General features: G+C 41.4%; 1 protein-coding gene across 1 annotated transcript; it reads right to left on the bottom strand.

Annotated features, from left to right (window-relative positions):
- Window positions 1-8,127: 8,127 nt before the first annotated feature.
- LOC100136150 (myosin-6) lies at window positions 8,128-21,952 on the bottom strand. The gene is made up of 39 exons (XM_021589358.2): window positions 21,842-21,952; window positions 21,701-21,740; window positions 21,164-21,376; window positions 20,738-20,881; window positions 19,637-19,793; window positions 19,479-19,506; window positions 17,944-18,049; window positions 17,761-17,853; window positions 17,557-17,620; window positions 17,362-17,460; window positions 17,159-17,262; window positions 16,906-17,044; window positions 16,680-16,798; window positions 16,411-16,560; window positions 16,133-16,303; window positions 15,723-16,032; window positions 15,507-15,577; window positions 15,220-15,425; window positions 15,007-15,130; window positions 14,674-14,810; window positions 14,320-14,575; window positions 13,970-14,212; window positions 13,710-13,886; window positions 13,451-13,596; window positions 13,274-13,364; window positions 12,783-13,172; window positions 12,541-12,667; window positions 12,301-12,419; window positions 12,002-12,198; window positions 11,556-11,739; window positions 11,299-11,464; window positions 11,082-11,206; window positions 10,679-10,987; window positions 10,362-10,565; window positions 9,953-10,249; window positions 9,736-9,840; window positions 9,542-9,637; window positions 9,308-9,442; window positions 8,128-8,241 (listed from the first exon to the last, which is right to left on the bottom strand). Exons 3-39 carry the CDS (start codon window positions 21,362-21,364, stop codon window positions 8,221-8,223), a joined length of 5,811 nt encoding a protein of 1,936 aa, XP_021445033.1. The 5' UTR covers window positions 21,365-21,376; window positions 21,701-21,740; window positions 21,842-21,952; the 3' UTR covers window positions 8,128-8,220.
- Between the last annotated feature and the right edge of the window lie 586 nt (window positions 21,953-22,538).

The following is a 22,538-nucleotide window of genomic DNA, read 5'->3' as shown; positions in this document are numbered from 1 at the left end:
TTCCTCCCGCACCTAGAACCTAAAAGGCGCAGCATGGTCAATCCGATGTCTGCATTGGCCGTGCAGCATTTACGGTGATACGGCCTCTGCAGAAGTCATGGTATTCCTACTTCTACATGATGATCGGTGCTTGGCTGCCATTTGACAAATCAATCAATCCAAACTGTGTAGGGGGCATTTGATGAATGGAAAGAGACATCTGTTACAAAACACCAAAATGACCATTTAATGACATTCGGAGATCGTCAAGCCAAGCCTTCGATACTGCGTAGGCCTACAAGGTAAAGAGGGATGTAGTTTCTGTTTGTAGAGATTGACAGAGTCTATTTATTGTGGTGTTGAAAATGCAAACCATGATATTAATGTGCCCAAAGTCGGTATGTTTTGTTTATTGGTTGTGTGGTGCATTGGCATAGAAATCTGTTGGTGGAAAATCCATTGCATATATTTTATATGATTATAAAAATCCAAAATCTAATTTCAACCTACAGTAGCTGATCATTGTCTGCAGCCGGTTCTGATCGTAGTGTAGGCCTAGTGAAACAGGCAGGGAATGTGAGCTTGTCCGTCCGTGGTGGTCGGCGAAACCTCAACCTTCTGGCCCATAGCCCTGTGTGGCATTGACTGTGCCACAAAAGCATGCTGACGTGTCAAAGTCGATATCCACGTTTATAAACACAGGGTCGCTAGATTTATTGATATTTGTGGTCGTTAACATTATTTTGAATTAATTGTATGAGGGGGGAGGATATGCAATTTTTTTCACAGTACAATGGGAGGTTCGTGAAAATAGTTTTTGCGTTGGGGAGGGGGGGACTTTTTTTTAAGACAAGAACACAGAGTATAGTGCACATGAAGTATCAGCACGGTGCACAATTGAATGGTAGTGGCTAGCCAACTTTGCGTTTAATACTGTATAGAGAGAGAAGTTAACGACACTTATGTAGAGGGACAATGCATCTTGGCAGACAGCCAGACGAAGGAGACTCAAAGTCAGCCTCTCCATTATAACCTATTGTGCCAGCCACTAGAGAGCTGTATAGCCTAATACCCTGTATTGCCAGGTCTTGTTGACATGAATAGTTATAGTCCTGAGGATAAAGATAAACCTGTGAAATTCCTCCTGTCTGCCTTTCACTGATTGAGAAGGACAGCTTTAGATGCACAATAAGTGTCAACCAATAGTAACAGGTGACCCAATGAGAAATCATGTCTCCCTACAACGTTGACTGTAACTTAACCACCCTCTGTCTTTTCAAACTATATTATTAGAGTTCACACATCTCCCGTCTCTAGACTAAATAAACACCTGCTGTCCGTCCCTCCGTGTCCCACTCTTTACTGTCATGTCCTTGAAAGTCCCCCAACCAAGCCATCAGGGATGTGTGGTACCTGTCCTACTTGAGTGTGCAAACTGACACGGCTTGGGTTTCAGAGAGGACTATTGTTAGGGGTGTTTGTTCTTATGTGGTGGCAACGTGGCATAACGGTCACTTTTTAGAGAAGGACTGCCCACCTTCCTCTTTCTCCTCCTGACTAACATTGGATCAGTCATTGGTGGCTCTGCTGGAAGGTCTCTTCAGTGGTCGTCTTCCTATCAGACTCCAGTAGGCAACAGATGGGCTCTTCGGTGGTCGTCTTCCTATCAGACTCCAGTAGGCTACAGATGGTCTCTTTGGTGGTCGTCTTCATATCAGACTCCAGTAGGCTACAGATGGTCTCTTCGGTGGTCGTCTTCCTATCAGACTCCAGTAGGCTACAGATGAGCTCTCTCACCACTGATGATCCTCTGAAGCTGACAGAGAGAAAACATAGCTTGCAGAAGAATTGAAGAGTGGAACGTATAAATGTTGTTTCATTTCACATTACGTTGATGCTTTTGATCTGGTGGCTCTGTTTGTCTCACACAGGATCAATTTGAAAATGCTCAAGATGCTTCCCACCAATAGTTTGTCACCCATTGGCCAGTATCTCTGAATGCCTCCACTGTCTCTATGGTCCAGCAGTGTAGGCAGGCACCAGCAGGTATGTAATCCAGCTTTGAATAATTGCTCATTAAAACCTTTGAAAGGGCATATACTACAGTTGTTTACTTTGTGAAAATACTCACAGTTGAAGTCGGAAGTTTACATACACCTTCGCCAAGTACATTTAAACTCAGTTTTTCACAAATCCCAACACTTAATCCTAGTTATAATTCCCTGTTTTAGGTCAGATAGGATCACCACTTTATTTTAAGAATGTGAAATGTCAGAATAATAGTAGAGAGAATGATTTCTTTCTTTCATCACATTCCCAGTGGGTCAGATGTTTGCATACACTCAATTAGTATTTGGTAGCTTTCCCTTTAAATTGTTTAACTTGGGTCAAACGTTTCGGGTAGCCTTCCACAAGCTTCCCACAATAAATTGGGTGAATTTTGGCCTATTCCTCCTGACAGAGCTGGTGTAACTGAGTTAGGTTTGTAGGCCTCCTTGCTCGCACACTCTTTTTCAGTTCTTCCCACAATTTGTCCATGGGATTGAGGTTAGGGCTTTGTGATGGCCACTCCAATACCTTGACTTTGTTGTCCTTAGCCATTTTTCCTAAATTTTGGAAGTATGCTTGTATGCTTGTCAATTTGGAAGACCCATTTGCGACCAAGCTTTAACTTCCTGACTGATGTCTTGAGATGTTGCTTCAATATATCCACATCATTTTCCTACCTCATGATGCCTTCTATTTTGTGAAGTGCACCAGACCTTCCTGCAGAAAAGCACACCACTTACAAATGCTTGTAATTATTCTTCAGTATTCCATAGTAACATCTGACAAAAATATCTGAAGACATTGAAGCAGCAAACTTTGTGGTAATTCATATTTGTGTCATTCTCAAAACTTTTGGCCACGACTGTACACACACGTACACCTGGATAGTGTGCTGTAGATCATCAAGAACTTCAAGGAGAGCGGTTCAATTGTTGTGAAGAACGCTTCAGGGCACCCAAGAAAGTCCAGCAACCGCCAGGACCGTCTCCTAAAGTTGATTCAGCTGCGGGATCGGGGCACCACCAGTACAGAGCTTGCTCAGGAATGGCAGCAGGCAGGTGTGAGTGGATCTGTAGGCAGGTGTGAGTGCATCTGCACGCACAGTGAGGTGAAGACTTTTGGAGGATGGCCTGGTGTCAAGAAGGGCAGCAAAGACTTCTCTCCAGGAAAAACATCAGGGACAGACTGATATTCTGCAAAAGGTACAGGGATTGGACTGCTGAGCACTGGGGTTAAGGTCCTTTTCTCTGATGAATCCCCTTTCCGATTGTTTGGGGCATCCGGAAAAAGCTTGTACGGAGAAGAAAAGGTGAGCGCTACCATCAGTCCGGTGTCATGCCAACAGTAAAGCATCCTGAGACCATTCATGTGTGGGGTTGCTTCTCAGCCAAGGGAGTGGGCTCACTCACAGTTTTGCCTAAGAACACAGCCATTAATGAAGAATGGTACCAACACATCCTCCGAGAGCAACTTCTCCCAACCATCCAGGAACAGTTTGGTGACAAACAATGCCTTTTCCAGCATGATGGAGCACCTTGATCATGCAAGAATGGGCTGCCATCAGTCAGGATGTGGCCCAGAAGTTAATTGACAGCATACCAATGCGGATTGCAGAGGTCTTAAAAAAGAAGGGTCAACACTGCAAATATAGACTCTTTGCATCAACTTCATGTAATTGTCAACAAAAGCCTGCTGACTATGATCAATAATGTCAAAAGCCGCACTGAAGTCTACAAAACAGCTCCCACGTTTTATTATCAATTTATCTCAGCCAATCATCAGTCATTTGTGTAAGTGCTACCCTTCCCTATAAGCGTGCTGAAAGTCTGTTGTAAATGTATTTACTGTAAAATAGCAATGTATCTGGTCAAACACAATTTTTTCCAAAAGTTTACTAAGGGTTGGTAACAGGCTGATTGGTTGGCTATTTGAGCCAATAAAGGGTGCTTTACTATTCTTGGGTAGCCAAATTACTTTTGCTTCCTTCCAGGCTTGAGGGCACACACTTTTCCAGAAACTTAGATTGAAGAGATGGCAAATATGAGTAGCAATATCGTCTGCTATCATCCTCAGTCATTTTCCATCCAAGTTGTCAGACCCAGGTGTCTTGTCATTGTTGATAGACAACAGACGCACTATTAAGGGGGAATTAGACAAAAAAATGTAAATGTGTACGTTTATGTCCAGAACTTTAAAAAATGGTCTTCTGATGTGATTTAAGCATTAACATGGACTCAGAACATACAATGTCATTGTTTCTCTATGAACAATTGTCATATTGAGAGTGAAAAATAATAATAATCTAAAACCAGGAAAAATACAAACTGAGATCTCTGAGTCAGATTAAAAAAAAATCTAACTTAGTTAGCCACTTGAGCAAGTTTGCGTTGTAGTTTTCTTTGGGCGGAACAAGCTTAAAACATAATAGAACTGCTGTAGTAGCTATTTATTGAGACTAGCTAGCTAGTCCAACTGGGTGAAGTAAAATCTAAAAAAGGACCATGTCATGTGTAAATTTGGGCAATTATTTTGATACTGAAATCCGCAGTGTTTTAGAAAAACTTCATTTTATGTGATGTCGGGGGTACTATCCGTCCACACGAGTCGCCACTCAACTCCATCTTAAATCGTGGAGTTGAGTTTCGTCAGCTAGTGAGACTGCAGTGTCTGGGTTATATATTTGATAGCTAGCTAGTTACTGGAAGAAATTGTGTTCAGGGACCGCCTCTAGAGAACCTGCTTGTGATCATATATTAAATTATTATCATAAAGCAATACCTACATTTTTGACCTATAGGTTCAACTTTGCTGCCACATGATCCATCCTGAAACCTAAGAAACCAGATCCAGCTAGCTATGTAGTAAGTAATGTTTGTTTCAACAATGATTAGGCCATTCTTTGCTATTCTGTCTGTATTTGTGGCTGTGGCATGGCCATCCTCTTGCCAATATGAGCATTTTAGGGCACTTGTATTCAGTCACAGTGCAGCAAGTCATGTATGTTCAGGAACATATGAATGATAGGGGGCATCTTGTTCATAAAACAGATGTTAGGTTTACTAGCTACAGTTTGATCTCTGAAGCTGTTTACTCTTTTTTTTAATGAACTCGTTAACTCCTGTGACCCTATGTTATTCAAGTTATTCTACATTTAAACATTCAACCTTTGCACCAACAAAGGTCCTTCACTGAGCTCTGTTGAGGGGATGAACATTCCATGGCTACTCAATGACACTTTAAGCCAACTCATTCCCAGCTGTCCATATCCCTCCTCTGAGCAGTTATTTGGTAGCCTAACACTAAAATGCCTTCATCAGTTGCTGCAACCCGACTCCATTGGCCTTGGGTCTTTAACACAGAGGGTCCTATTATTAGTTCATTGGCACACTTGAACAATACCATAAATTACCATGCATTGTCTGTTTAGAGATTGTGTATTTCCATGTTATGATGGCATCAGGCAGAGTTCTGCTGTCATAAATGTGATAAGCAGAATATGCTTTAGATTTATACTTGGGAAAATGTATCTGATCAACATTCCCTTACAAACGTGAAGGCCATTCCATGCAAGCATCCCGGAGTCGCTGTTGACGTTGAGACTGGTGTTTTGCGGGTACTATTTAATGAAGCTGCCAGTTGAGGACTTGTGAGGCGTGTGTTTCTCAAACTAGACACTAATGTACTTGTCCTCTTGCTCAGTTGTGCACTGGCCTCCCACTCCTCTTTCTATTCTGGTTAGGGCCAGTTTGCACTGTTCTGTGAAGGGAGTAGTACACAGCGTTGTACAAGATCTTCAGTTCCTTGGGAATTTCTCACATGGAATAGCCTTCATTTCTCAGAACAAGAATAGACTGACTAGTTTCAGAAGAAAGTCCTATGTTTCTGGCCTGTAATCGAACACACAAATGCTGATGCTCCAGACACTCAACTAGTCTAAAGAAGGCCAGTTTTATTGCTTCTTTAATCAGAACAACAGTTTTCAGCTGTGCTAACATAATTGCAAAAGGGTTTTCTAATGATCAATTAGCCTTTTAAAATGATTAACTTGGATTAGCTAACACAAAGTGCCATTGGAACACAGGAGTGATGGTTGCTGATAATAGGCCTCTGTTTGCCTATGTAGATATTCCATAAAAAATCTGCAGTTTCCAGCTACAGTAGTCATTCACAACATTAACAATGTCTACACTGTATTTCTGATCAATTTGATGTTATTTTAATGGACAAAAAACACGCTTTTCTTTAAAAAATAAGGACATTTCTAAGTGACCCCAAACTTTTGAATGGTAGTGTAGTTATTCTTAAATTCTCTTTCTCTATATACTGCAGTGAGGTCATGTGGACCGTCTGAGAGCTCTGACATCTGACACCACAGGAGTTAGCCAGTGTTTATTTTATTTTATTTCACCTTTATTTAACCAGGTAGGCAAGTTGAGAACAAGTTCTCATTTACAATTGCGACCTGGAAGGTGAGAGGTGAGAAGTGTAAGGTGAGAGAAACAGCTTCAGGACCGTGCTCCTGCAGACAATAGCAGGTAAGGTAACAGAAGAGTAGATACAGTACATTCGGAAAGTATTCAGACCCCTTGACTTTTTTCCACATTTGTTGTTACAGCCTTATTGTGAAATCGATTAAATAGGTGCATCCTGTTTCCATTGATCATTCTTGAGATGTTTCTACAACTTGATTGGAGTCCACCTGTGGTAAATTCAATTGATTGGACATGATTTGGAAGGGCACACACCTATCTATATAAGGTCCCATAGTTGACAGTGCATGTCAGAGCAAAAACCAAAGCCATGAGGTCAAAGGAATTGTCGGTAGAACTCCGAGAGAGGATTGTGTCGAGACACAGATCTGGGGAATGGTACAAAACATTTCTGCAGCATTGAAGGTCACCAAGAACACAGTGGCCTCCATCATTGTTAAATGGAAGAAGTTTGGAACCACCAAGACTCTTCCTCGAGCTGGGCGCCCGGCCAAACTGAGCATTCGAGGGAGAAGGGCCTTGGTCAGGGAGATGGTCACTCTGGTCACTCTGACAAAGCTCCAGAGTTCCTCTGTGGAGATGGGAGAACATTTCCAGAAGGACAACCATCTCTGCAGCACTCCACCAATCAGGCTTTTATGGTAGAGTAGCCAGACGGTAGCCACTCCTCAGTAAAAGGCACATGACAGCCGGCTTGGAGTTTGCCAAAAGGCACCTAACGGACTCTGACCATGAGAAACAAGATTCTCTGGTCTGATGAAACAAAGATTGAACTCTTTGGCCTGAATGCCAAGCATCACATCTTGAGGAAACCTTGCACCATCCCTACATTGAAGCATGGTGGTGGCAGCATCATGCTGTGGGGTTATTTTTCAGTGGCAGGGACTGGGAGACTAGTCAGGATCGAGGGAAAGATGAATGGAGCAGAGTACAGAGGAATCATTGATGAAAACCTGCTCCAGAGCGTTCAGGACCTCAGACCGGGGCGAAGGTCCACCTTCCAACAGGACAATGACCCTAAGCACATAGCCAAGACAACGCAAGAGTGACTTCGGGACAAGTCTCTGAATGTCCTTGAGTGGTCCAGCCAGAGCCCGATCGAACATCTCTGGAGAGATCTGAAAATAGCTGTGCTGCGACACTCCCCATCCAACCTGACAGAGCTTGAGAGGATCTGCAGAGAAGAGTGGGAGCACCTCCCCAAGTACAGGTGTGCCAAGATTGTAGTGTCATACCCAAGAAGACTTGAGGCTGTAATCGCTGCCAAAGGTGCTTCAACACAGTACTGAGTAAAGGGTCTGAATACTTATGTAAATGTGATATTTACGTTTTTTATTTTTAATACTATTTGCTAAAATATCTGAGTACTTTTCGAATGCACTGACAAATGCATTGACAATATTTTTTTTTGTAAACTGTTGATATTGGTAGTCTCCTTGTTAAAATGTTCTACATTTAACCAAGTGAAGATCAATATGATGACAGATCAGTATATGCCGATAATCAGATTGCCAAGCTTTGATGACCATTAATGACAGCAACAATTATTTGAGAGGAGTGAGACTATCACTCACATACTATGAATAAAGACACAGTCAGTAGATGTGAATCTGATTGCGATTTGACTTTATTCTACAGAGTTACTTAGGGCTTTGGATAGACTTCACCACAGCAGAAGGTTTCAGAGGTCCATATGAGAGCTTCACTCTTCATCGTGCCCTTTCTGTGATGATAAAGAATTAGGGAATAGAGAGAGACAGATCAGAAGATATTGGTAAGCACTGGCCAATAGATACAGTGGAAATCTAGACTGTATTCAATCAAACCTGCCATAGCAATATAATAGTGTCTTTCTTTTCAAACTACTGCTCTTTCTGAAAACGAAAAGTATCTACTTGTGAAGGGAGTCTACCTAGTAGATGGTAATAGTGGGTTTTTACAGTGGCCAAAACTATTCTGTGTTTTCATTTCACAACCGTGATAATACAATTGCAGGTTCAATTAAATGTAAAGTGATGAAAATGTGTCCTAAATCTGAAGTCCTGGATTATTCAACGTAAGGTCCTAGGTCACTTAATACATTTTAAAACACTGATAAATTACCCCGATTGTTATATTTTGTCACTTCACATAAGTGTAACAGTTGATGAGCCTTCAGCTACATCCTCATTACCTCCTTAATCCAATCACTAACCAATCATTTATGGTTAAACCAATCCCACGTGTCAAGGGACATAACTTACTGTAACTGTTAGACTGGATGGCTATGTAATTTTAAAACGTTGTAGTAACATTTCACAGGGTAAGTAACACAATATAAAGGTGTAGACTTATCCTAGACCTAAAGATGGGAACCATCTCTCATAACAGAATACTGTAAACAGTGTCATTTCGAATCACTTTGACTAACCAACTGACCACCATTTCGCCTTAAACGTCTTATTACGAACAAGCGTTACAAATACAGAATACAAATACTATATGACAAATACAGGCTTTATCTTGACAAAGTCTGATGCACTATGATAATACTGTTATAATAAAATATATTTGAATGCAGGTTTGGTCTGATTTTTTGTTGTTGGTCCAATTAGACTTTTTCAGTATTAATGTTTAATAATGTATGTATTAATGTAATCTGCTTACATAGTCACTTACAAAAAACATTTTTCCACTTTTGCTTTATGATATTGAAATACTAGAATTACAACACTTGTTTTTATAATTATATTATGCACACCAAAAATTAAGATATTCAAGAATCAGAAAACGAACTTAGCCTCACTAACCTTGGAACCAACATCACGGCTCTTGGCACGCAGCTTGTTGACCTGAGACTCAGCGATGTCGGCCCTTTCCTCAGCCTCGTCCAGCTCATGTTGTATTTTGCGGAACTTGCCCAGATGGTTGTTGGCTTGCTCCTCCTATGACATGGAAACACAACAAGCATCACAGCAAAAGCAGAGACCGATACTATCATACAAGCAAAAGATCCCCAATATTATAGGTAAGTCCACACTTACAGCTTCCTCGGCAGATCTCTTGTAGGCTTTCACTTTCAGTTGCAGCTTATCCACAAGGTCTTGGAGGCGGGTCATATTCTTGCGGTCCTCATCAGTCTGTAAAGACAGAAGCCATAGCGAATAGCAGTCAGTAGATGTAAAGCACACATCTATGCATGCCTGTCATGGTAACAACAATATAAATAAAAGATCACCTGGTAGGTGAGTTCCTTGATACGCCTCTCATATTTCCGAATTCCTTTGATTGCATCAGCACCCTTCTTCTGCTCACCCTCGACCTCATTCTCCAGCTCCCTCACCTGTCATAACATAAAAATAACATCTAGGCTATGTAACAGGGACCATTATTGCTGTTTTGCATATGGCTCTAATGCACAGTATGTGCATCTACTGTAAAAAGCATACACTCACCCTGTTCTCCAGCTTCTGAACCTGCTTCTTGCCCCCCTTCATGGCGATTTGTTCAGCCTCATCCAGGCGGTGCTGCAGGTCCTTGATGGTCTGCTCCATGTTCTTCTTCATTCGCTCCAGGTGAGAACTGGTGTCCTGCTCCTTCTTCAACTCCTCTGCCATCATGGCAGCATCAGTAATGGCCTTCTTGGCCTTTTCTTCAGCATTTCTGCACTCCTGGACTGCCTCCTCCACCTCAGTCTGAAGCTGGTTTGTGTCGCTCTCCAGCTTCTTCTTTTGGTTCAGCAGGCTGGTGTTCTACAGATGGAATACGTTTCCACTGTTATTAAACATTGGGACAGTCCAGAGGAAATGTACAATACATCAGTAGCATACTATTAATAAGCACCCTAAATAACAATGTTCACACCTGTGAGTGCAGCAACTGCACCCTCTCACTGATGTCCAGCAGCTCTTGCTCAGCTAGCTTGCGGCCTCTCTCAGTCTGTTCAAGACAGCTTCTTAGCTCCTCCAGCTCTGCCTGCATCAGATTGTTGCGTCTCTCTACAATGGCAATGTTTTCCTTCAGATCATCATTGGAACGAAGAGAGTCATCTAACTGGAGTTGGGCATCCTAGAAGAGAAGACATTTGTATAACGAATTAGTCAATTGCTCATTAAATTTACATTTACATTTGAGACATTTAGCCAACACTCCTATCCAGATATAGACCAACAATAATTTACCTTCAGATGAGCATGAACACTCTTTAGCTGTTTCTGGGCCTCTGATGCCTGCCTGTTGGATTGGCTGAGCTGGATTTCCATCTCATTGAGGTCTCCCTCCATTTTCTTTTTCAGTCTGAGGGCCTCAGTCCTGCTCCGGCACTCTGCCTCAAGAGAGCTCTGCAGGGTATCAATGGCCCTCTGCAGATTCCTCTTGGACTGCTCCATCTCCTCGTCCTTCTCAGTCAGCTTGCGCTCAATATCAGCCTTTACCTGATTAAACTCTAGCTGGGCTCTCAGAATCTTACCCTCCTCATGTTCCAGAGAAGCCTGTTAGATCATAATGGTTCAGGTTTATTATAAAGGCATACAGTATAAGTATGTATAATATATTATGACATGATTCTGGACAGAGGGAACCTACCTCAGCTTCCTCCAGAGCAGATTGGATCTCACTTTTCTCCTGTTCCAGCTGTTTCCTTATTTTCTCCAGCTCGTGGATGCTCTTTCCTCCTTCACCAAGTTGCTCAGTAAGGTCGGAAATCTCCTCTGTGAGGTTAAGGCCATACAGTGGAATTTAGATTGCTGTGTTGACATTAATTAAATATATACCTCCCTGTACTGATAGCTTGACAGCTTACCTTGGAGGTTCTTGTTCTCCCTCTTCATTGTCTCGAGCTGATCCAAAGTTTCCTCATAGGAGTTCTTCAGCTTGAAGAGTTCAGTGCTCAGAGACCTAGCCTCTTTCTGTGAGCTCTCTAGCTCACACTGAGACTCCTCATACTTCTGCTTCCACTCAGACAGAACCTGTTGGAAGCAATCAAACAAAAATGTCATTTGAAAGAAAGGATCATGAACATTTAATTTAGCATATTTATCTATGGCTTAAAGAGTTTACTTTGTCAAAGTTTCTTTGTTTCTTGTCCAGAGCAGCAGCAGCAGCATTAGACCGTTCCACATCCACCATGAGATCTTCAATCTCATTCTGCAGTCTGTGTTTGGTCTTCTCCAGGGAGGAACACTTGGCGTTCACTGCCTCCACAGCTTCTTCAGCATCCTGCAGACGCTGAGCCAGTTTCTTCCTGGATTAAAGAATAATAAACAGGAGATATTTAGTGCCAGCAGTGACATTTGTTTTGCTTCATAGGTAAATTAACCTTTGAGGATACTTCACCTCCCTACTAATAGCTGCGTGGTCAGCTATCAGACAAACTTTTTGTTCGTCTTACATTGTAGAAGAAACATAACACAAACAGAAAGCCTATCTGCTAGAAGAGAAACAGAGTCTTTCTTTGGAGAACATTTGAGTAAAAGAGTGAATAAATTACTGCCATGATTTCTTACTTGGCTTCCTCCAGCTCCTCAGTCCTCTGAATGGCATCGGTCTCGTACTTTGTTCTCCACTGAGCCACCTCAGAGTTAGCCTTGGACATGCCACGCTGCAGCTCAGCCTTGGCCTCCTGCTCCTCCTCATACTGCTCTCGGAGCAGGTCACCATCATGTCGAGCAGATTGCACTGCATGGGCTAGTGCATTCTTTGCCTGGAGCACAAATATTTTCACACATTTTGTATCATTAGCTAAGGATGACGTGATAGAATACAGTATATTATATAGCTTTGGGTGAACATATTTATCTCTCACCTTTGTTTCCTCCTCCAGTTGTCGTTTGAGGTCCTCAATCTGCTGAGTGTAGGACAGCTTCCCTCTACTTAGCTGAGATACAAGGGAGTCCTTCTCCTCAAGCTGCCTGGAAAGCTCCCCTAGTGAAGTAAATTATGAAATTGTTATGAACAATTCCACCGCCTTGTTCCTCCTCCGTGTGGAGGAAGGCATTGTTTTCTAATATTGACAATCATTTGTCATACGAGATAACAAACTTACCATTCTCTGTCTGCAGCCTAGCTTTACACATGCTGAAGTCATTGATACTGCGCATGCCCTCCTCATACTTTGCCCGATATTCACTCATCTGATCTTCCAAGGTCCTGCATGCCTTCTCTAAATTGGTCTGAAATAAAGTGCATGATATAAAGACAAATGTGAGTTTTTTAGTTTTTAAATAATCCCTAATGCATCACATTTGATGAGAAACATAAAGACCAGATAATGAAATGGGGCCATACCTTGGACTTCACAATATGTTCCATGTTGGAGACAACATCATCAAGTTCAAGCCTGAGCTCGCTCTTCTCCTTCTCCAGTTTCTGCTTCACTCTCTGCAAGTTGTCTATTTGTTCCCCAAGGTCAGCGACACTGTCAGCTTGTTTTTTCCTGAGTGTGGCAGCTGTAGCCTCGTGCTGCAGAGTGGCCTCTTCAAGGTCTCTGCGGAGCTTCAGGAACTCATTCTCCCTCTTCTTGTTCATCTCAATCTGGACAGATGTGGCTCCACCAGCCTCCTCCAGCCTCTCACTGATGTCCTCCAGCTCTCTGGCCAAGTCTGCTCTTTGCTTCTCCACCTTGGCTCGGGCAGCTCTTTCTGCCTCGAGCTCTTCCTCCAGCTCCTCAATACGAGCCTAGCGAGGGGGGGAAAGATTGTAAGATTCTTTTGAGGTGACTTAAGTCAAACTAATGTGTATTTTCATGGTTACACATTCAATTGTACATGATTCATTACCTGAAGCTCCTTTAGTTTCTTCTGCAGCTGAATGTTAGCTGCTTGCTCATCTTCTATTTTACTGTTCAGCTGGCTGACCTCAAAGTCTTTCCTGTGGCCGAAAGGCATTTTTTTGTTGCAAATTAACAAATAAAGGCATGAATGATATAAACTGGAATTTTTTATTTTTTTACTTACTTCTTAAGACGTTCCTCTAGTTGCTGTTTATCATTCTCCAGGTCCATTAGACTTTCCTGGGTCAACTTCAAGTCTCCCTCGAGCTTCCTCTTGGCTCTTTCAAGATCCATACGGACCTTCTTCTCTTGCTCCAGAGAACCCTCAAGCTGGGGAACATTAACATAAAACTCACTACTGTTTTATCCAGTCAACTTCTGATGGCTACACGAATGCTGTGTTTCTATCCTTTAGTGCTCGCAATACAACATCAAGCACTTACGTCATCAACTTGTTGCTCCAGCTTAGCCTTTGCCTTTGTTAGAGTGTTGACTTTGTCTTCCTCACTCTGCAGGTCGTCCAGTGTTTGCTGATGAGCCTCCTGGAGAGCTTTCTTCTCCTTGGTCAGCTTGGCAATGATTTCATCCAGAGCTGCCATTTCCTCAGTCAGGTTCTTCACCTGTGAATAGGAAGTGAAGGTTGAGCAAACAACAACATAAACACAGTTTGTATTTGTTTTATAAATATGGAGGTGATAGTGACCTTGTTCTCTGTGGCGTGCTTCTCCTTCTCCACTTTAGCCAGAGTGAGCTCCAGGTCATCAATGTCCTTCTTTATCTCAGAGCACTCGTCCTCCAGTTTCCTCTTCTTGGCGGTCAGTTCTGCATTCATCTCCTCTTCATCCTCCAGTCTCTCAGTCAGCTCTTTGGATTTAGCTTCCAACTGAATCTTGTGTTTGATCAGTTGTTCACATCTTTCCTCAGCATCGCAAAGATTATCTTGCTCCTATGTTGAAAGGTTTCATTAGCTTAATGACAATTTTCAAGTATTTTTGCAAGGATCACAATTCTGATGCATGTTACTTCATTTATGGGATGATATATTTAACTCACCGCCTGAACTGAAAGCTGTAAGTCATTTTTCTCTTGGAGAAGAGAGACCATTTTCTCCTCTAGTTCCTTCCTGCGAGCCTCAGACTTAGCATAAGCCTCTTTCAGCTTCAAGAACTCTTCCTTCATGTTGGCCATCTCCTTCTCAGACTCAGCAGATTTCAGCAGAGGCTTGATCTTAAAGAATAGCTTCATCCAGGGCCAATTCTTGACCCCCATGAAGGCACGTACATTCCATTGGATCACAAGTAATGCATCTCTGTGAACAATTACAAATAAAGTTTAGCAGATATTGCATGGAACTACAATGTGAATTCGATATAGACATCGAAGTCATTTGTGACTGTTTATGCTTACCTTCGTTCAACAATCTTCTGGAATTCAGCTCTAGCCAGCAGACCGCGTGCTCTGGACTGGATTCCAGTGATAATGAGGGACAAACGGTCATCTCTCATCTCCTCCAGCTGACCAAGTAGACCAGCCTTGAAGAACACCTTAAAAGGATTTCAAGTAGAGCATATCTAAATCCCCTCCCTATATACAGAATGAACCCATACTGTTGAACGAATGAATAACATTTGGGCACTTTCACTTTAGGGAATATTCCATTGGAAAATATATGTACATTTGCTTATTCATCGGAATATACTGTATGTATATTGTGCATGATCATCCTTATAAAAGTTATACCTTAGTGTGTCCAAATCTGTATTGAGTGTGATCAATATCCAAAGACCCAAGTAATTTCTCAGCTCCTTTCTTGCTGTCAATGAACTGTCCTTCGGGGATGGCAGCAGGATTCAGGATACGGTATCTATTTGAAGTATTACATAGTCTTGAATATAATACATATTACAAAAGAGGACCTGTTTCCCAATTCAGTTGAACCTATGTATTGTATACCTCTGCTTGAAGTCTCCATACAGGACCCTATTGGGGAAGCCTTTTCTGCAGATCCTGATGCCTTCCAGCACACCGTTACAGCGCAGCTGGTGCATGACCAGAGGATTCTCCATGGCCCCAGGAGTCTTGGTCTCATTGGGGATGATGCAGCGCACAAAGTGAGGGTGAGTGGACCTCAAGTTGGTCATCAGCTTGTTCAGGTTTTCCTGTAGAAGCAATAAAGCCATGCATGGAACTGTAAATGTGAATAAATAGACACCACAGTTTGATGTGTTTTTCATACTCACCCTGTGCAAGGCAGACACAGTCTGAAAGGATGATCCCTTCTTCTTCTTTCCACTTGCCTTGCTATCATCAGCTGAGAAGTACAATGGATATAAAATAACGTCTTCAAAAAGTACTTTATCTTATTAGGTTTATTTGACTGGGACAATGCCTATTGAAAAGGACTGATCTAGGTGCTTTCAGAACTGGTTTATATATATATTAAAAAAAATGCATACCAGCATCTGTTCCAGCATAATTCTGGAAGAGCACGGTCAACAATTTGAGGTTAGACTTCTGGAACAGTCCGACCACAGTCTCATTCAGTGGATCCTTGTTCTTTACCAGCCAGTTGAAAATATTGTAGTCCACAGTACCAGCATAGTGAATCAGGGAGAAATGAGCCTCTGGTTTCCCTTTCATAAGCCTGGGCTTCTGGAAGTTGTTGGATTTTCCAAGATGGTTGTCGTAAAGCTTGGATTTAAAGGTAGCATCGCTGGCCTTGGGGAACATGCACTCCTCTTCAAGGATGGACATGATACCCATTGGCTGAGGGGAAGACAAATATGAGCAGTGTGACTGATGACCTGATAACATTTAGATGTGTGTAGGTGCACTTGTCTTATTGAAAAACATAACTATTCCTTACCTTTTCAATAAGGTCAATGCAAGCCTGCAAGTCCATGCCAAAGTCAATGAACTCCCACTCAATTCCCTCTTTCTTGTACTCCTCTTGCTCCAGCACAAACATGTGGTGGTTGAAAAACTGTTGCAGCTTTTCATTGGTGAAGTTGATGCAGAGCTGCTCGAAGGTGTTGTACTGCAGCAGAAAGGTGAACTTAGTTTTACAACTTGTAAAGTAGCACTAATAGATTGAGGTAAAAAAAAAGGGATTCAAGTATCATATTGATTATCACTTCAGCTCACATCAAAGATCTCAAACCCAGCGATGTCCAATACACCAATGAAGTACTGGCGAGGCTGCTTGGTGTCCAAGGATTGGTTGATTCTCACCACCATCCAGAGGAACATCTTTTCATACACTGACTTTGACAGTGCACCAATGGAATAGTTCACCTTTAATGAAATAGAAGAAAAAAAACATTATTGTAATGGTTATGAACCTTGCCTGATTAACATTGAGCTCTGAGTTCTTCGTGTTTTCAGATCTTTGTTATACGTTATTTCTGGCTCACCTGTTGGACAGTTTGCCCCTTGGTGACCCACTCGTTCCCTACTTTGACCCTTGGGTGACAGAGACCCTTGATGAGGTCAGCAGAGTTCAGGCCCATCAGATATGACACTTTGTCAGCATCTTAGGATAAATCAAATGAAATGATACATTAGAATATTTGTTAACGTACTGTCTTTAAGATGTGTCATCAACACCGAGGTTCGTTTTCTTAATGAAGTCCCCCTCACCCTCAGTGCCATCAGCCTCTGCCTGCTCCTCGCGCTGTTTCAGCTTGAACTTCATGTTGCCATAGTGCATGATAGCACCAGTCAGCTTGTATATGCCATTCTTCTCCTCCTGAGTGAAGCCCAGGACATCAAAAGCTTCCTAAATTAGAAAAAGAGAGAGATAGTATGCTACCAGTGCACCAATAAATACATGAAGGTAATCTAGTTAAAACAGATATGGCACCAGATGAACCAACCATTGATATTTACTCACATCAGTGGCACACAACTCATCACCATCGTCGATGGAGGCTACAGTTGTCTCTCCTTGGGAGATGAATTGGTAGTCATAGGGGTTGTTGGTGATGAGCATCATCTCTGAAAAGCAAACAGAAATGTCAGATTCGGTCAAATCCAGTGAGGTCCGAGCAAGGATATGTTTTAGTTAGTACGTGGATGACAGTATTCTTTATTTACCGAGCAACTCTGGTTTCCTTTGGGACAGAATCTGGTAGAAAATGTGATAGTCTCTCTCAGCCTTGAGCTGGAAAGTCACACGGGACTTCTCTAACAGATCTGTAAAAATGCAAGGCGGAAAAGTTCATTGAAGGAAACAGTTTAACATTATTGTATATATGAGAATAGTTGGTAATTGATTTGAATATTCCTTACAGGTCTCAATGTCTGCGGAGGCTAGCTTTCCACTAGCAGCAAAATGAATTCGGATGAATTTGCCCTGAATAAAAGTTAAAGAGAACCAATCATTCATTTTGGCATACAATTAACATACATAGTGAGTATATTATGTGCATTGTATCATATGTTGTATGTTTTCAATGGTAGTGTGATCACAATGGTCTGTGGACAGAAACTTACGAATCTTGAAGAGTTGTCATTTCTAATGGTCTTGGCGTTACCAAATGCCTCCAGAGCTGGGTTAGCCTGGATGATTTGATCCTCCAAAGTCCCCTGGAAGTATTCAGAGCAGTGCTCTGATTACAGTATTGAAGGGTAAAGTGCCATTAGAGAACATGTTATCTGTTTATTCAACAAGCTAACCTTTTTCTCAGAGGCTGTGTCCTTCTTTCCTCCTACAGCTGCAATACTGGCGTAGTATTGAATGACTCTCTTGGTGTTGACAGTCTTCCCAGCACCAGATTCTCCGCTGAGGATACAAATACAGTATGTAACAGTAAAATAGGCTCAAAACAAATGGAAAGTATCTCAAAATGCAAAATTCACACTCAAATGCCCAGGCTTTAGAACTGTACATAGATGCACCATGAAATAAATTAAACTAATAACTTGGTTCAAGGCTGTCTTCTGACTGATTAAAAAAGATTCCAGAACAATCAGAATGCTGTACATTTTACATTTATATTTTAGTCATTCAGCAGACGCTCTTATCCAGAGTGATTTACAGCAGTGAGTGCATACATTTTCATACTTTTTTCAGTCTAGTCCCCTGGAAATCGAAGCCACAACCCAGGTGTTGCAAGCGGCATGCTCTACCAGCTGAGCCATGCTCTACCAGCTGAGCCATGCTCTACCAGCTGAGCCATGCTCTACCAGCTGAGCCATGCTCTACCAGCTGAGCCATGCTCTACCAACTGAGCCATGCTCTACCAACTGAGCCATGCTCTACCAACTGAGCCATGCTCTACCAGCTGAGCCATGCTCTACCAGCTGAGCCATGCTCTACCAGCTGAGCCATGCTCTACCAGCTGAGCCATGCTCTACCAGCTGAGCCATGCTCTACCAGCTGAGCCATGCCCTACCAGCTGAGCCATGCCCTACCAACTGAGCCATGCCCTACCAGCTGAGCCATGCTCTACCAGCTGAGCCATGCTCTGCCAGCAGAGCTACACCCTAAAGTGCAACAAATTAGCTCACTATTCCCTCATCCCCTAAAAACCAGCCATACGAAGAAAAAAATATTGTATATTCTTCATTAGTCTACTTTTGATACAATCCCACAAATGTTGCATGTCAACATTCAAGTTTTCAAGATATAATATCACTTTACTCCTGACGCCCAACATCAAACAAGAGCAAGAAGTCCAATGCAAACACAATGTTAGCTCTATGTGCTTTTATTTTAGTGTGGATGCTCAATCTCATTGATCTCAGCCAAGTCCTTTTCAATTGGTGAGCTAAGTAAGACCGTACCAGCTTTTGTGAAAAGCCATGGCCTGTCATATCACCATTAATATTGCCTCTATCCACCAATACTGGCATGTACTGACTGTTCAACAATAATTTGCCCTCAGCCCCCAACCAGGCTTCAATGTTTTTTTAAGTTCCTTCTTATCAGGAATCACAGGATGCCTGTCACTAAATTCAAAGTGCATGCTTTATCCACTGTTAATCAGATGTATCAACACAACAGTCCAAATTGAGGTAGTTAAAATAACACAAATATTTACATGTCATTGGTTTGTCAGTGCAATACTTTCCAATTAATCCATCCATTTATGACAGCATACAGCCACATTAAGCTTCTATACAGTAGCAACACTTTGATGTCACTGCCAGGCAATGTAAGACCTATAAAATATACAAATTCAGCTTGATGAAAAGGAGAGAAAACTCACGTGATAAGAATGGATTGGTTCTCCCTGTCTGAAATAGATATAAGGACATGGTCACATTTTTTTTGTTGAAAGAATACACTATTTTTAGTACCGTAATGTTTGAATATCTTTTGGGTGAAAGTTGAATAAGATTCTCTAAGTCATCTTAGTGAGTTTACCTGTCAGCATGTACTGATAGGCGTTATCGGAGATAGAAAAGATGTGAGGAGGAGCTTCACTCCTCTTCTTGCCTCTGTAGGCTGAGACCACCTCCTGGTTATATACTGGCAGCCACTTGTAGGGGTTGACAGTGACACAGAACAGCCCGGAGTAGGTCTGTAGAAACAGGAAGGAGTCAAAATAGAAGAACTGAAAGAACATATTTAATAGAGTTTGATCAAATACAGAGTATGATATTAGGCCTACATTTATTATTGTGAATTCTTGGCCTAACCAGATTGTTGTACAGTTGAATCTAAGATCGGTTGGGTATACAGTGCATTCGGAAAGTATTCAGACCCATTGACTTTTTCCACATTTTGTTACGTTACAGCCTTATTCTAAAATGTATTGAATCGTTTTTTTCCCCCTCACCAATCTACACACAATACCCCATAATGACAAAGCAAAAACAGGTTTTTAGAAATGTCAAAAATATAATAATAATAATAATACAGAAATATAGCATTACATAAGTATTCAGACCCTTTACTCAGTACTTTGTTGAAGAACCTTTTGCAGCAATTACAGCCTCGAGTCTTCTTGGGTATGACGCTATAAGCATGGCATGGAGTTTCTCCCATTCAATCAATTGAATTTACCACAGGTGGACTCCAATCAAGTTGTAGAAACATCTCCAAGATGATCAATGGAAACAGGATGCACCTGAGCTCAATTTCAAGTCTCATAGCAAAGGGTCTGAATACTTGTGTAAATAATGTTTTTTTTTTTCTTTTTTATAGGGTATTGTGTGTAGATTGATGACAAATTTGTAAAAATGTAATCCATTTTAGAATAAGGCTGTAATGTAACAAAATGTGGAAAAGGGGAAGGGGTCTGAATACTTTCTGAATTCTCTGTATGAGTCTTAAGAATACCAAAAACGTGGCAAATATCAAAAACATGGTTTAAAAAAAATGCTTGTTGGGTGTTTGGCTGATAGACTATTCAATTGAATTTTGATTTATTAGAGATAATAAATGTTCAGGTCAGAATATCTACGTTGTTTCATTCCACAGTGTTAAGAAATGGAGAAAAAAATCCAGCATGTGTGAACTCACGTAGATCATCCATGCTGCATAACGCTCTTTGAGGTTGAACAGCACAGCTGGCTCATGAAGGAAGGTAAACATCGCCATGTCTTCAATTTTATCAAACTTTGGCGGGTTCTGAGGGTGGACATCACAGTCCTTCACGGTCACAGTCTGTGAAAAGAAATGATCAGAGTCACAAAAGCAAGTACTGTTGAACTATTTGTCAGTCATTTTAAAACAGTTGTTCACCAACAGTACATGAAAAAGGAATATTAGATATTTAGATTTCACAATTATATCTTTTTTTTACAGTAAATGTAACACACAAGTGTTTAGATCCAGTAGTTTCTGGCATAATTGTTGTAATATTACATGTAAAGTCATGTTTTGTTCAAATATAATCTTATCATCACTAGTTGTCCTGGTTGAGCAGCTCTCTCACAGCTTACTAACCTTCCCATTCGCAGTGTCAGCGGTGACTTTGTCACCATCTCTGCTGGTGATGGAAGCCTTCACAAATTCCACTTCGGTGTCAGGCACAAAGCATTCCTTCTTCATGTCGAAGGGACGGGTCTGGGCCTCCAGACGCTCCCTGTCTGACTTCCTCAAGTAAGGGGCTGCGGGCCCGAACTCTGCCATATGAGCGTCTCCCATGATTTACTGTGTCTAGAGAAAGGAGAGGAAATCAATCTCCGTTATTTATTTATTTTTTATTTAAAGATATGAAAAAGCTATTTGTTGCATGTTTCCATTTATTCCATGTTATATCAGGCATCACTGAAATAACAGAATAGAATTTAATAAAATGTAGATTTTTTTTAATTCCTTTTGTTCATTTTGAATGACTTTATTTAATTTCCCATTTCCGTGTATTCAATTGATTCTAAGGCATTATTTCTGAAACAGTACGACTTGATTTAAAATAAAACATTTTAACAAAGGTTCATGCAGAATCAATAACACCCTGACATGATGTTAAAATGCCCTTACCACACCAACCCCTTTATGATGACTGATGGAGGTAATGGTCCTGTGGAAACAAAAACACACATTTTAAACCATATTTACCCTTTCTAGCACTCACCTTCTTCACACAAAAAGGAGGATTATAGCTCCAGCATCACATCTTACCTTGCAGTAGTATGGTGGCCTATTGTGGTCCAGACCATGTGTCCTCTTTATAAATGAAGCCTTTCTGCCAAATATGGATATGCATCTCAGGGGCCAGGAATGTTATTGTGTCTGTGTTTGGTTGGGGTACAAGGGTGGTGGGGGTTAATGAGTGTTCGGAAAGCCATGTACTGTAGAAATCCCCGGGTAGAGGTAGTCTTATCAGTGACGGTGTCCCTGAAGGCTCCATATTAGGTGCTTCGCGGAGTGTTGTAGTTAATCATAAATATATTCAAGCAGCGAGAGGAAGTCAACTCCATCTTTAAATAGTCAAGGGATTTTGTCAGCAATCTCAAAATTCACTCATAAATAGCAGATTATGTCGTTTATTTCATGTTGTACAATCTTGCAACAGAAAATCCCTTGTAATCTAACTGGTTTGCTTGCATTGTTGGAATCAATACCATCTCAACTGAAATTCAAAACTTGAACTGAAAATAAAAACTGTACATGTCAGATAGCAGCTGGGTGGTCTACATTTTCTAACTGCAGAGCAGATCTGGCTTTAATGATGTTACTTAAATTACAATTATAATGTTCCTTTCTAAAGGAAGAAGAAAATATATATATTTATTTATCGATATGTTCATTTGTTTTGAAAAAAATTAATGAAGAAATAAGATGAACAGATGCTAGTAATTGTAGGGGAGACTGGGGG

This window comes from Oncorhynchus mykiss, chromosome 28, assembly GCF_013265735.2.
Source record: "Oncorhynchus mykiss isolate Arlee chromosome 28, USDA_OmykA_1.1, whole genome shotgun sequence".
NCBI lineage: Eukaryota > Metazoa > Chordata > Actinopteri > Salmoniformes > Salmonidae > Oncorhynchus > Oncorhynchus mykiss.
This window is presented reverse-complemented; position numbering and strand designations above follow the sequence as displayed.